Genomic DNA, 12895 nt, shown 5'->3' on the forward strand with positions numbered 1-12895 from the left:
GATGGGCTCATTTACTCTGAACCATTTCAATTGAATGTTTCATATCTTCTCAGCATGGTTGGGGCTCAACTTTCTCAAAGGCCATAGGATGTTGGATGAGATCATAAGAAGCACCATCGCAACTATCCCATCAAGGTTTCGTAGCCCTTTTCCACCATGACATCCATCCAGTACACGTCCTGCTGCTTCTCATCCATACATGACCAAGTCTCTCTCACAAGAAGCGTCATTTGTCGTATAGGCTTCGCTGCCAAGATGCCCTCGAACGACGCGAGACGCGACAGGACCAGCCGTCTAGCGTGTAGAATATCGGTCATGGTTGGCCTTTCTCTCAACCTAGGACTAGTAGCAAAGCTTGACACAGACTTGTCTCCCAAAAAGTCCAACAAAAAAAATTCTCGAGTTATAGAAAGCTCGCTGCAGATGCTTACTAAGAGTAATGGCTGGATGGACCGAGATCGCGACGTGATTGGAATATCTTGAAGAAGGTCGAGTATGTGTAAAGCAAGACAGGTCAGCCATGTCCCGTGGAGAGCTTCTGGATTGCCCGAAAGGCTGGGTTCCGACTCTCCGATTATATCCAGCCAGGCCGACGGAATGGCAGTCGCTGTGTCTTGTAAGAGTAGATCGGGAAAGTTGCGATAGAGTTGCAGCAGTCCCGTACATCTGTATGCCTCTGCAGCTTTCAACAGATGGTCGGTTGGTGTCATGTCATCTCCCGAGTCCATGACTGTAACCTCTGTTGGAAGTTCAATCTTGCAAAGCCGCGAGTGGAGCTGTTCCGCTGTCTGTATGGCGGCGACAGACTGCTCGATGTCGTGCCTGGATGAATGCTGGCGGCGACGGATCCGTTTTCTTTCTTTTCTGACGAGTGCCCCAACTTGACCTACAACCTCTAGCACCTCTACTCCAATACCTGTCTGCGGGTGTGGCATTCTGGTGTCATGCCGATTGGGAAATCGAGGCGGCTGGGGCTGAACGGCGCCAGTGGATGCCGCCGAAGGCAACTCTTGGTCGGTGACGAAAGAAAGCAGCATCCTCCAGTAGACGAGAGAATTGTAAAAGAAGAATCGCTTCTGCTTGTCCGCCATTACCAAGCTATCTTGTTGGGCTTCGAGATGGATGAGTGTCTCAGCCAGTAATTCGAACTCGGACTGGCCGAGTTTAGACGGATCATGCCAGCAGAGGCTGAAGCCTAGCATGACTAGTGCCAACAGTGATGATGTATCCGTTGGACCTGCTCTACTTTCTTTCCATAAGGCGTTCACCGCCTGGTCCCGAAGTCGGCCGCTGGCTGCGGAAAGGCCTGGCGAGACTTCGGCTAAGCAGGCTGCTGCCATGCTTTGGGTAACGTAGTAGAGAGATGGCGAGTTACTCCAGAGATTGGAAATGGTTGTTCTGTATGGGTTCAACTTGCTGTCGTAGCAAGACATCATCCCGCACACTTCTTTGAAATAGTACTCCACCAGCACCGATGTATTGTCTTGTAATGAGGGTGATAGTGGAGTTTCATTGCGAGCCATGCTGGATGGATCGGAGCTGACGCGCCGTTCTATCACATCGAGACCAAGCGTAGCGACTTGAGTGCCAGGCATGATACCCTGCCATAGTTCATTGGCCTCGTTCTCGGTTGATGGAAGAGAAAATGGTACCCCTGCGGAAGAGGAAGGAGTTGGAGATTGAGCCGGCAGATCTGAGAAGGGAAACGTAGGCTCCAGATGGGTAACATCTTGAAAGTCTATACTTGAAGGGGTATCGATATTTGCAAACTGATTTAGGAAATCCGTGTCACAAAAATCCCTGCAAGATGGATTAGGGGACTGCAGATTTCGAACCGGGTCCCTAGCCCTTTGCTGGCGGTTTTGTGATTCGCTAGATATCGGGGTTGTGATTTCGACCCTAGGTGATCTAGAGGCAGGCGACCATCTGAGAGGCTTTTGATACCCAGGACAGGATATCCCGAGTCTTTTACATCTCGAACAATGTGGCTTGACTTCGTCGCATTTCAACTGGCGTGGAGCGTGTTAGGAGTTAACATAACGAATGGTACACAATGTTGGTCTCTTACCCGTTTTGACTTGCATACTGCGCACCCATTTCGGGATCTGGTGATGGTCTTCGATGACTGCATCGGGTTGTTGGACAAGGAATAACACGTCACATTCAAATGAGATCCAAATGAGAACGAAACGATAGTTCAATGTGGTGAGGCAACCCCAGAATCTTTCAAACTTGCAATTCTTGAGCAGCAAGCTTTCCATGTGCCTGAGAAGCGATGTCTCAGTGGGTGAAATGACTCGCGTCCGGATGCGGGGAGCTTATCGGCAGCGGAGTGCTCGGAGGTAGCATGACCCCAGCGAAGATGAACGCATGCCCCCATCCACTAAACCAAATCAGGTCCCTCGAGGCGAAGGAAAATGATGCTGTAATGGGTAATCGTCGGTGAGGAGACTTCGGAGCCAGTCTTTTCTCTTAGATATTCAAAGTTTGTTTGATAAGACTTAACGGAATCACTAAGCTGCGCTGAAGCTCTATCAAATCCCCGTGCTATCATTTCTGATCCTACTACTCCGTACCTAGCTCTCCAACATGGCGGCCGTCTTGGGGAATCAGTCTTTCAAAGTCGCATTGGTACAAACAAGCCCAAAGGTGAGCCCACTATCGACGTCACTTTAGCACGAACCATCACCAACCCTCATCTTTGCAGGTTCTGGATGCCGAGCACAACTTTGCTCATGCTTCCAAACAAATTCGCCTGGCTGCAACTCAAGGAGCATCACTGGCGGTTCTCCCAGAATATCATATGACAGGATGGGTACCAGATGAACCCTCATTCGCGCTAAGCTATGAGGAAGCTCAGAATTTCCAACGGCGATACCAGCAACTCGCAGCCGAAGTGCACATCAACATCTGCGCCGGCACAATCGTCTACCGAGCACCAGACGAAGATCCCAACTCCAAGCCAACTCTTCTCAATACCTCTTACTTCATCGACCATGATGGACAACTCTTAGGCGCTTATACCAAGACCAACCTCTGGATCCCCGAACGCGATCATCTGACTTCAAGCATCGACTACGCACACAAGATGCAAGTCGACGAGGGTACGCCAAAACCTCATCAAGTCTTCGATACTCCCTTGGGTCCCGTCGGCATTCTAGTCTGCTGGGATTTGGCCTTCCCGGAAGCATTCCGACAGCTTGTCTTGGCCGGTGCAAAGATCATCATCATGCCCTCGTACTGGACTCTGTCGGACATGAGCAAGGAAGGTTTGGAGTATAACGCGTCTTGCGAGAAGATGTTCGTAGAGTCCACGCTTACCACGAGGGCTTTTGAGAATACTGCTGCCATCATCTACTGCAATGCGGGAGGACCCTCGGAGCAGGGCTATTTTGGTTGCAGCCAAGTTGCATTGCCCATCGTCGGCAAGGTTCCTGGCAGCTTCACGGATGGCGAGGACGGGATGCGGGTGGTGGATGTGGATATGCGAGTTGTTGAGATTGCTGAGCGGAACTATCAGATTCGACAGGATTTGGGGCGCATCGATTGGCATTATGGCTATGCGAAAGGGGCCAAGTTGTAAACTCAGAAAGAGAAGAATATCTATCGATGTCTAATGTCACGATAATACCACCCAGATGAGATGCAATGAGTGTTTAGATCTAGGCTCGCTTTTGCCCCTGTTTGTTTGTTTTTTTGCTTACCCGCTGCTAATGACACTTCAAACAGCCTACAAGACATTCCAATAGGGTCAGTTTTTTCAGCATAAGGAAGGTATGAGTCAGGAGACGAGAGACAAAACATATCGTGGCGGTTTGAGTTTCCAAAGGAGCACATCAAACCGTGTTCCTCCCGGGCTATTGCACTGGTTTCGGACGACTGGGGAGCTCTCTGAACACAATAGCATCGTATTCATCGTATAATTTAATCCGTTCAGATTAGAGGCTATTTACAAAATCACAGCTTGTCATGTGGTAGGGCGGCTATCCCTTTTGCAGATTCCTGATCTTCGATAGGATTCGCAGTCGGTAACTCCTCCCCAAGGATCAGCTCAAACTTGGGACCGTTGTAGGTCTTCCTCTTGATAAACCAGAGTGCAACCGCGTAAACAATGAAAACTCCAATGACAGCTGTCACGTAGTCTGGGTGTGTTAGATACGTAAATAACCCGCTGGTAGATGGGGACTTACTCATAGTGGAAATATCGATTGGAATTGCTGGTGGGAAACAGAAGAACTACGAGATACGTGAGCGTTTCTTCTCCATTACCCCACACATCTTTACTCACGATAGATGTGACGATGACGAAAAGCACCGACGTCCAGTTCGTGAGGTAGCCCATGAAGCCTCCGCCCAGGGAGAATACTGGCGGATTATCCGTCACGAGTTTCCGGCCCCTGATTAGCAGAATCATGACTGGCATCGCATAGGAAAGATTCAAGAACAGGGTGCAGCTTGCGATGTAGGCATTAAATGCAACCTCAGGGCCTATGAAAAGTTATTTTCTGCATCTCATGTTTATTGACGGGCAGACGAACCAAGATAGAGAAGACCAAACAGAATGTTGAAAATGGCCTGCACGACTATTGCACGTACAGGGACGTTCAGCTTAGGGTGGAGGCGCGAGAGACTTCAAAAGACCAAGTAAGTAAGATGGGCTAAAATGGTGATAGCTTCAGGCTGTACGTACTACTTCGAGAATGGAGTTCCGTTATCTCGAGCCATAGACCAGACCAAGCGACTGCCCGACGTCACGCAGCCGTTCGCGCCATTAACGAAACAGAGGGCGACTGCGACGCTTAGAACAGTGGCAGCTGCTCTGCTCTTCGTTGCTTGCAAAATCATCTCCGTCAGAGGACTCTGCGTAGGCGAGGAAAGCAAGACGTCAATGTCGACGGCGCAGAAGAGCATAACGAGGATGAAAGCAATTCCCCTGCGTGTATTGTCAGGTTAAATGTACTATTTGATGCGATGGAGTTCTACTTACGTCGTACCACCGACGATCACGGCACCGACCATGGCTTGAGGGGCATCTGTGGATGGTCTAGGCATCTCCTCGACCATGTGCGCCACAGCATCAAAACTATCACTGTGTCAGTCATATAACGGTAGGTCTATTTCTGGTGAGATGAACCCAATCAAGCTGAGAGCAGACTGAAGAAGTCCAAGCATCCATGCCGTCCCATCGCTCCAGCCGGTAGTATTGGAAAAATTTGTGAAGACGAATTCAGCGTCTGTCTTGGGAGAGGTTGCGAGTAGCACGATGCTGATCACGACGACGCTGAGCAAGGACCAATATACTTGAGAAGATTAGCAAGCCAATCGGTCAACTTTTGTCCTTTGGAGTACTTACATGCTCCTTCATTCCATCGATTGAGGATTGGGTATGCAAAGATATTCAAGAATACTCCAATGATGGACACAGCGACGAACATCAAGTACGTGCTCCATTGTGTGATCTCGTAGGAACCGCCAGAAGCTGCGACGGCGGCTGCAGCGAGGAATCGGGCTTCATCCAGAATTAGTGAAGGTCAAGTCGTTGATGTAGGTCAATTCTCACCTCCAAAATACGCAGCGGTAGTGTTGAGCGTGAGCCAGCCAGCGATGTTGACCCATCCAACAAAGAAACTCTGGAGCTCATCAGCACTTGATTTCCAGTCAGGCTGTGAGGTGTGGGGTTTACCGTCATCTTCCTCCACTTCTTCGTCGAAAGTGCATAGGCATAGTGATATTGCCCTCCAGCCGTCGGATAGAGCGACGCAAGCTCTCCAACACTTGCACTCAATGCGATGTTGCAGATAACACAGAAGATGAAGCCGTACACAAAGGACACTGATCCACCTGAGGGCATCACTAGACCAATGGACCCAGCGAGAGAGATCCAAGTGCTTTTGAAAATCAGTATTCAGATCTGGGTACGTAACTAGAATTCAAAGACTAACTTGAGAATAGCGAAAGCCATGCCAATCATGGTGATTTTAGAAAATCGCTTCTGCAGGTGGCCATCGTGGCCATCCGCTGATGATGTGGCCATGTCTTCGAGTGGTATGTAACAGCGGAGCTTCAATGGTGTGAATTGGAGGTAACCACCCGGACATTTTTGACAGAATACGAACCTCTCATGTCCTCTTATGGTCCTTGAAGGCTGTTTCACTTGTACATCGCAGTGTCGCACCGATGATAACAAGGCAGATGATAAGGAGAGATGCCTTTACGCTTAATAACATGCCAACAAACAGCAACGGGGTTATCCTCTCGGGTAGCTGCGAAGCTGCGAGTAATGACGGTGGTCTATCAACACGCTATCCCCAAAGTGGTAGTCTTAAGCAAAGGAAAAGACGAACCCCATGGCCGGCTGTGGATCGGAGACGCTGCTGTGGAGGTCTATCAGCCGATCACCCCGCATGCGATGATAACGGCCCCGAGCTGCGTCAATGCCGGCACCCATTTCCGCTGCGAACTGTGTACTTGGCTATCGAGGAATGTCATTGTTCCCGGAGAATATTTTCCCTTGATGGGTGCATGTCAGTTGATGAAGCTTCAATATAACCCCTAGAGGTAAAATACACCATCAATTGGGTAGAGCCGCTGCTCCCCGTTACTACCTTATGTTGCTCTGCTGTCCAGGCTCTAAAAGCAAGTGCTTAGAGCAACACATGGTTCACTGTCCTCGATCGTACGGCGCGGATAACGGCCACTATTCAATCCAGCCACATAGATTGAATTTGATTCATTGCTTCATTTTGTCCAAGGTTATGTTTGAATTAAAGCATCTTCTTGTACACCTTGTTGCATTCAATCTCCTGAACCCACAAGTTCCATGGTCGCATTAATGACCACTGTGTCGTCTTGTCAGAAGCCATACATTCATCTTTACTCAGGCTCTTCACGCCGCCCGTGACCCCAGTAACGCCTTGAAGCATTAAAGCAGTAGTTTGGATGCTTGCGTTCTTCTGCGTATACACTGCTCGCATCACGGCGAGCTCGATGCTACTGGCAACGACTGTGAAACCATGCCCGCGCATCAACGTCACGTTATTGCCATCGTCAAAGTGCTTCGCCAAGTGGGCACCCATATTCTCACTGCGTACAAGTAGGTCATCAACGTCGCTGTTCTCCATGTGGTCTGCGGTATCAAATACCGGTAAACCATTGGCGCCCAGAAATCCGCACATGTGGCTGACGGCCCTCAGCGGAACACCCGATATCGTGTATGGGACCACGGCCTCGGAGTGGCTGTGGACCACCGCGTTAACCTGTGGGTGCCGCTTGTAAACCTCCGAGTGGATTCGCCGCTCCGCAAAGCCCGGAGGCGACTCCGCTTCGAGGGGCTCGGCATCACCAACCCTATAGGCGACAAGATCTCTGATCTCTGACACCTGAGCTGGGGCAACGTTTCGAGACATTACAAAGATGTCAGGGTCTAGAGGGTAGCGGAAAGACAGGTGGCCGTAGGCATCAACCACTTGATGGAGGTGGAGAATGTGAGAGCCATCGATGAGTTTGCTGTAAAGCTTCCGAAGGTCGTCGGTGTGAGGCAGAGCAGCCATTGCAACGGGATGTATTTCTTTCCGGGCGATGGCGCAGGAATGTGAAAGGTTTCAAAGCGATATTTGATTTCCCGAAGACGGCTGGATTTGAGAAAGGCTAAGAGTGTCGCGAGTGCCGAGTGCTCATACAGAAGCAGCTGATCGACGGGCCGATGATCGGATTTCAGAAATCTGGCGGGGTACGAGCACCAACTCGATGCGGGGTGGTCGAGGGGTAGTTTGAGAATCTGAATGCATGGCATTTGGCGACCTTTTCGTACATGCACACAGGATCTTCATGTTAAAATTTGGTTTTGTGTTTGAGTATGCCGCGCCGAGTTCGAGGTAGCAGTAGATTTTCTGATAAAACCGATCTTCTCTCGCAGCAACTTTAGTCTTGGAAGGAATCCATTGGTCCTTTCGGAACGAGACCTAGTTCAACCAGAAGCCTCTCTAAACCCTCTGTCTTGAATGGTTTCTGTATCAATGTGTCGAAACCAAGACTGCGAGTTCTATCCATATCTAGCCTCATTGATATGCCAGCAGCCATAACTACAATATAACACGGCTTCAGGCCATTCTCGATTTCGAATGCGCGAATGAGTCTTGTGGCATGCAGACCATCAATGACGGGCATCGAAGGCTGCATCAAGATGCATTGATAGGTCTGGTAGCCTTTCTTGTATGCCTCGAATGCCTCCTGGCCATTACATGCGAAGTCGTACACGCAATTGTGCCCTAATCCGTCCATTTGCCTGGCGATGAACTTTCTCACAACTTGATTGTGTTCGGCTACAAGGATGTTGATTGACGTCGTGTGTGTTGCTGTAATGGGAACGCCAAGTGCCTGAGCTGGGCTTGATAGGCCTGATTTCTCTGTGCTCAGCTCTTCCAGTAGACGTGTTCCATTCTCCGACAGGGATTCTGCGCGCGAGAATACCATGTCGGCAAAGCAGTCATCTATTCTCTTCAGTGGTAAGCGAAGGAACGATTGCGGTCGGGTTCGGAAGTGCTGTAGTCGATGACCATAAAGCATTCAAAAATACATTGAAGAAGAAAGATGACGCTGCACTTTTTTCTTCTCAAACACTAGATTATGTGCTGTGAGGCTTGCTGCCTGCTTGGCTTCTGACTTCTCGCTTACTCAAGGCGCAGCATTTCTAGTCTGCTTATGTGGATGCGGCCACGTTCTCTAGAGCTCTCGCCTTGAGGTTTGGCACTAAGATGTAGGATTTGGGGAAAGGGAACATCTATAATACGACGTGTGTCACATATCTTTTTCGCGGTAATTAGATCCATCAACTTGCTACTTTACGTTGTTCTTTAGGCCCTGCGTTGACTTGGCGCCACCGATTCCCACGCAGCACTCCATGTGGGATGTGGTTCCTACGTATAAACAACAATCATCGTGAGAGATATCCAAAAGATGGCTATGGAAACCGTATGCTCACCGGTCCGTATTGCCGGGCAGTGTCAAGACAAGGCCATCATCTTGGACGAGGCGCGCCCGACGCCGACGCCGACGCCGTCAGGGGTACCGTGCAATTATGGGGCCGGTTTACGGGATCGGGTTGAACATCGTGACAAGAGCCCCGAACGAGTTCTGGTACTCTGTCACCGAGAGGAGGGGACGAGGTTAGTGAGCGGCTTCGAACTCAAGTTATTCCTCACGGACTCTTCGGGGTTCGGCTATTCCGTCTTGCCTCGTTCTCGCGACGTTCCAGAAGCTCTATCCCTGAAGCTCAGACTCGTGTCGAGACGCATCTCCCAATAAGACCGCCGTAAACGCGAGGCATGTCCAAACTCTGTTCTACTTACCTTGCCATCTCGCAAGGCAGGGTGCCGGGCCTCTTCACCTCGCAGAGTACTCCCTCTCAGTTGAGAAGATTGTCCATGGCTGGTCGCCTCGAATAAATGGACTATGCTAGAAACAAACCCCGCGGAGCCACTTCCCCGCGTCCCTCTTCTCCAACATTGGGTTTCCGCTAGGGAATGTCTGGTGCTAGTTCAATGACGCCGAGTTCTGGGGTAACGCACTCGGTGGGACTGCGTGACACCCCTAGATCCATTTTCGCTTCGCTTCGCATGAGAAAGCATCTGCCGGCTGTTCGTTTCGGGATCTGGTGGGACGAGGGAGAGAGTCAAGACTGGGGGGAGCTTGGAGCTCGGGTGCTCGGTCAAGCAGCAGGAGTGAAGCACGGCAGATCGGTAAAAACCCCAAACGCAACAACCCCAAAACTGCTTCTCCAAGGGCGTCTTTTGTGTTTTTCTATGAAGCCCGACTCCGTGACCTCGGTAAGCTGGCCACCACCTTGGTATTTGGGTTCTCCGACGCTCCCCAAGGATCCAACACCATATCTCGAGCTTCACGACAGCAAGGAATCATTATCACAACCCCAATCTATTGAAGACTGAGAATACACAGCTTTTTGACGAACACATCGTCGTTTGGTCGCAAATACCTAGCCACGTCTCAGTAATCGGGTATTGGTTTCGCTGTGCCCAGCTGCAGCCACTGGAGCCTGAGCGAGTACAGGACGGGCGATTCGGATAGTTTCCAAACCCAAGGCGAAAGAAATAGCAAGAATGGCACTCGGTAAGAAGACCTTATTCGCGATCTTTGCCCAAGCCCTTAGATCTAGATCAATTGGCGGGCATTAGCTACCACAAATGCCATGAATGCGCACTCACCCGATAGCAGTTACGGCCGCCGCGCTGGCTGGCAGCATGGTCTCCAGCATGTACGTAGATGCCAAGTACCACATCTCCAAGGATGTCAAGGCCCTCCGAGGTCGACGGACAGTGACCAAATCTGTCGAAAACTCGAGTAAGGACTGCCGCAGCCTACTTGACGCTCGTGAGATTAACCCAGGATACAGTCAAGAGCAGCCGCGTTTCTCCCTATTATTTCTTCGAAGAAGCGGTCCAAAAGGATCCCTACGGTGAAGCCATCTGGACACGAAGCGGGAGCGTGTCGTGGAAGATGACCTATGACAGGGCGAACCAGTATGCACAGATGTTCTTGTCGCAAGGTGTTCGGCCGGGGGACTTCGTTGCGATTCTTATGCAAAACTCGCCCGACTTTGCATTCGCCTGGGTTGGACTGCTTGCAATTGGTGCGGCGCCCGCCATGATTAACTACAATCTCGTCGGCAAAGCTCTCCTCGGCTGCATCGAGATCAGCACCGCCAAACTCGTAGTCGTCGACGGAAGCCCTGATATCGCGGCCAAGTACAACGACGTTCAGACAGAGTTGGATCTCAAGGGCATCAGAGTCGTCAACATCGGAGAAGAGAGGGAAAGGATATATCAGATGGATCCCATCCGTCCGCGAGACGAGCTTCGGAAGAACCTGACGCCTGCCGATGCAATGGCCATGTTCTATACGAGGTAAGCTCATTGGTGTCGGGGTCTGGCTTCGATATCTGACAATCGCAGTGGAACTACCGGGCTACCCAAGGCCGTAATCATGCCTGCCGCTGCCGCTGGGAGCCTCGCATTATCGGTGAGCATTTGATGCGCACTCTGTCTTCCTCCGGCTTGCTGACCTGCTTAGAACGACATTGGCTTGCATCCGACAAAGAGCGGGAAGGAAAGATGCTACATTTGCATGGTAAGTGAATACGCCTATATTGTGATGAGTGAAGTTTCTAAAAGGATTGATACAGCCGTATTATCACGGGACTGGCGGTATTACTATGATATCCCAGATCTTGGTAAGAACCTCCCGCCCTCTTCAAGTGAATTCTAGCTTACACGTTGCAGTCTGGTTCTACAGTCTGCATGGCACTCAAATTCAGTGTCTCAAACTTCTGGGAAGATGTTCGTGACTCCCACGCCACTTGGTTCGTCTACGTTGGCGAGACTCTCCGATACCTCTTAGCCTCGCCTCCTTCGCCGCGCGACAAAGACCACAACATCCACGCTGTTTTCGGCAACGGCTGCCGACCCGACGTATGGAAACGCTTCCAAGAGAGGTTCGGTATCGACACGGTGTGCGAGTTCTATAACAGCACCGAGGGCGCTTTGGGCCTTCGCAACCTCTCTCGAGGAGACTTTTTCGCGAATGCTCTTGGTCACCACGGACTTCTGCTCCGACTCAAGTACAGAAACATGGTGGTACCTGTTGAGATCGATGCGGAAACGGGAAATATCCAGCGAGATCCAAAAACTGGCCTGGCCCTGCGCGCTTCGTATGAAGTCGGTGGCGAGATCTTGGTCGAGCACCCAGGAGAACGAGCGTTTCCGGGCTACTTCAACAACGAGGACGCCACCAACAAGAAGTTCGTCCGCGACATTCTGAAGAAGGGTGATTGCTTCTACCGGACCGGCGACTCTTTGCGGCGCGATAGTGAAGGCAGATGGTTTTTCCTTGATCGGTAAGTGTCAGAAATATCTCACTCGGGCTGCATCTGCTCACCCACATACCCAGTTTAGGTGATACGTACCGTTGGAAAGGCGAGAACGTCTCGACTGCGGAAGTCTCAGAAGTCCTTGGTAGCTACCCAGGTGTCAACGAGGCAGTCGTCTACGGTGTCCAGCTTCCCGGACATGATGGTAAGGCTGGTGCGGCAGCCCTAGACATTGCTGCGGACCAGAAGGGGTCTTTCAACTATGCCGACTTCCTGAGGTGAGTAGACCTGACCTCAAGAGCTTGTATGCGTCAAAACTGATGGTCAACAGTTTCGCCCGATCAAAGCTCCCAAGATATGCCGTGCCGGTTTTCATCCGGCTCCTGAACGAGGGCACAGCAACGCACAACAATAAGCAGAACAAAGTGCCGCTGAAAAATGAGGGCGTGGATCCAAGTAAGATCCAAGGCGGCGATCAATTGTTGTGGATTGAGAAGCACGGGAAAGGAAGCACATATGTCCCATTCACTCAAGATGACTGGAACAACCTCGGTATGGGAAAGGCTAAGCTGTAATTGTTCTAGAGAGACACGTAGATGGAAGGTATGAAGAGGAGTCACATGAGCTACAGATTTCCATTGAAAGGCCGGCCATGTTACCTTGCTAGAGATGCCTGTAGGTCTCGGGAGCCTTACTGAAAGCGACTACTTCATGCGACGGGCCCTGCTACCGCAAGGTCTTGATACGAATACTATACATCAAGAGCTGGACTCCAGACGCTCCGGACCGCTCGACCTGCATTCCCGCTCCGGTGCGGGAGATGGCCTGTCGCTCATCAATTACTTATCCAATGAGAAGTATGTGATGTGAAATAGTTGGATTCAAGCTTTGCGACGGCGTCTTCCAGGATGTGACGAACCCCGCACGACGCAATTACGCAGCAAGGCCTTATTGCGCGGGGGAATACCCCTGCTCGGTTCACATGGAGATCAGCAACGAAATGGGGTGGCAGGG

The 12895-nt window shown here is 50.8% G+C and overlaps 7 protein-coding genes across 7 annotated transcripts; 3 read left to right on the forward strand and 4 right to left on the reverse strand.

Moving 5' to 3' along the window:
* Positions 1–122: 122 nt before the first annotated feature.
* Positions 123–2131, reverse strand: CCOS01_12882 (uncharacterized protein; the record flags this gene model as incomplete). The annotated part of the gene is made up of 2 exons (XM_060461029.1): positions 123–2009; positions 2069–2131. 2 exons carry the CDS (start codon positions 2129–2131, stop codon positions 123–125), a joined length of 1950 nt encoding a protein of 649 aa, XP_060308231.1.
* Positions 2132–2589: 458 nt separating this feature from the next.
* On the forward strand, positions 2590–3583 carry CCOS01_12883 (carbon-nitrogen hydrolase; the record flags this gene model as incomplete). The annotated part of the gene is made up of 2 exons (XM_060461030.1): positions 2590–2649; positions 2708–3583. 2 exons carry the CDS (start codon positions 2590–2592, stop codon positions 3581–3583), a joined length of 936 nt encoding a protein of 311 aa, XP_060308232.1.
* A 374-nt stretch (positions 3584–3957) lies between these two features.
* CCOS01_12884 (amino acid permease) lies at positions 3958–6034 on the reverse strand (the record flags this gene model as incomplete). The annotated part of the gene is made up of 11 exons (XM_060461031.1): positions 3958–4142; positions 4191–4236; positions 4289–4488; positions 4539–4630; positions 4691–4933; positions 4988–5083; positions 5135–5300; positions 5354–5509; positions 5561–5630; positions 5684–5888; positions 5943–6034. 11 exons carry the CDS (start codon positions 6032–6034, stop codon positions 3958–3960), a joined length of 1551 nt encoding a protein of 516 aa, XP_060308233.1.
* A 730-nt stretch (positions 6035–6764) lies between these two features.
* CCOS01_12885 (class II Aldolase and Adducin domain-containing protein) lies at positions 6765–7550 on the reverse strand (the record flags this gene model as incomplete). The annotated part of the gene is made up of 1 exon (XM_060461032.1): positions 6765–7550. One exon carries the CDS (start codon positions 7548–7550, stop codon positions 6765–6767), a length of 786 nt encoding a protein of 261 aa, XP_060308234.1.
* Positions 7551–7920: 370 nt separating this feature from the next.
* On the reverse strand, positions 7921–8565 carry CCOS01_12886 (response regulator receiver protein; the record flags this gene model as incomplete). The annotated part of the gene is made up of 1 exon (XM_060461033.1): positions 7921–8565. One exon carries the CDS (start codon positions 8563–8565, stop codon positions 7921–7923), a length of 645 nt encoding a protein of 214 aa, XP_060308235.1.
* A 390-nt stretch (positions 8566–8955) lies between these two features.
* On the forward strand, positions 8956–9303 carry CCOS01_12887 (uncharacterized protein; the record flags this gene model as incomplete). Its single annotated transcript, XM_060461034.1, has 1 exon — positions 8956–9303. One exon carries the CDS (start codon positions 8956–8958, stop codon positions 9301–9303), a length of 348 nt encoding a protein of 115 aa, XP_060308236.1.
* Positions 9304–10115: 812 nt separating this feature from the next.
* Positions 10116–12456, forward strand: CCOS01_12888 (AMP-binding enzyme; the record flags this gene model as incomplete). The annotated part of the gene is made up of 9 exons (XM_060461035.1): positions 10116–10125; positions 10231–10356; positions 10409–10919; positions 10968–11034; positions 11086–11142; positions 11198–11245; positions 11295–11908; positions 11962–12159; positions 12213–12456. 9 exons carry the CDS (start codon positions 10116–10118, stop codon positions 12454–12456), a joined length of 1875 nt encoding a protein of 624 aa, XP_060308237.1.
* Between the last annotated feature and the right edge of the window lie 439 nt (positions 12457–12895).

The sequence above is a fragment of the Colletotrichum costaricense genome, assembly GCF_030867565.1.
Source record: "Colletotrichum costaricense strain IMI 309622 chromosome Unknown Scaffold_16.1, whole genome shotgun sequence".
In the NCBI taxonomy this organism is placed as follows: domain Eukaryota; kingdom Fungi; phylum Ascomycota; class Sordariomycetes; order Glomerellales; family Glomerellaceae; genus Colletotrichum; species Colletotrichum costaricense.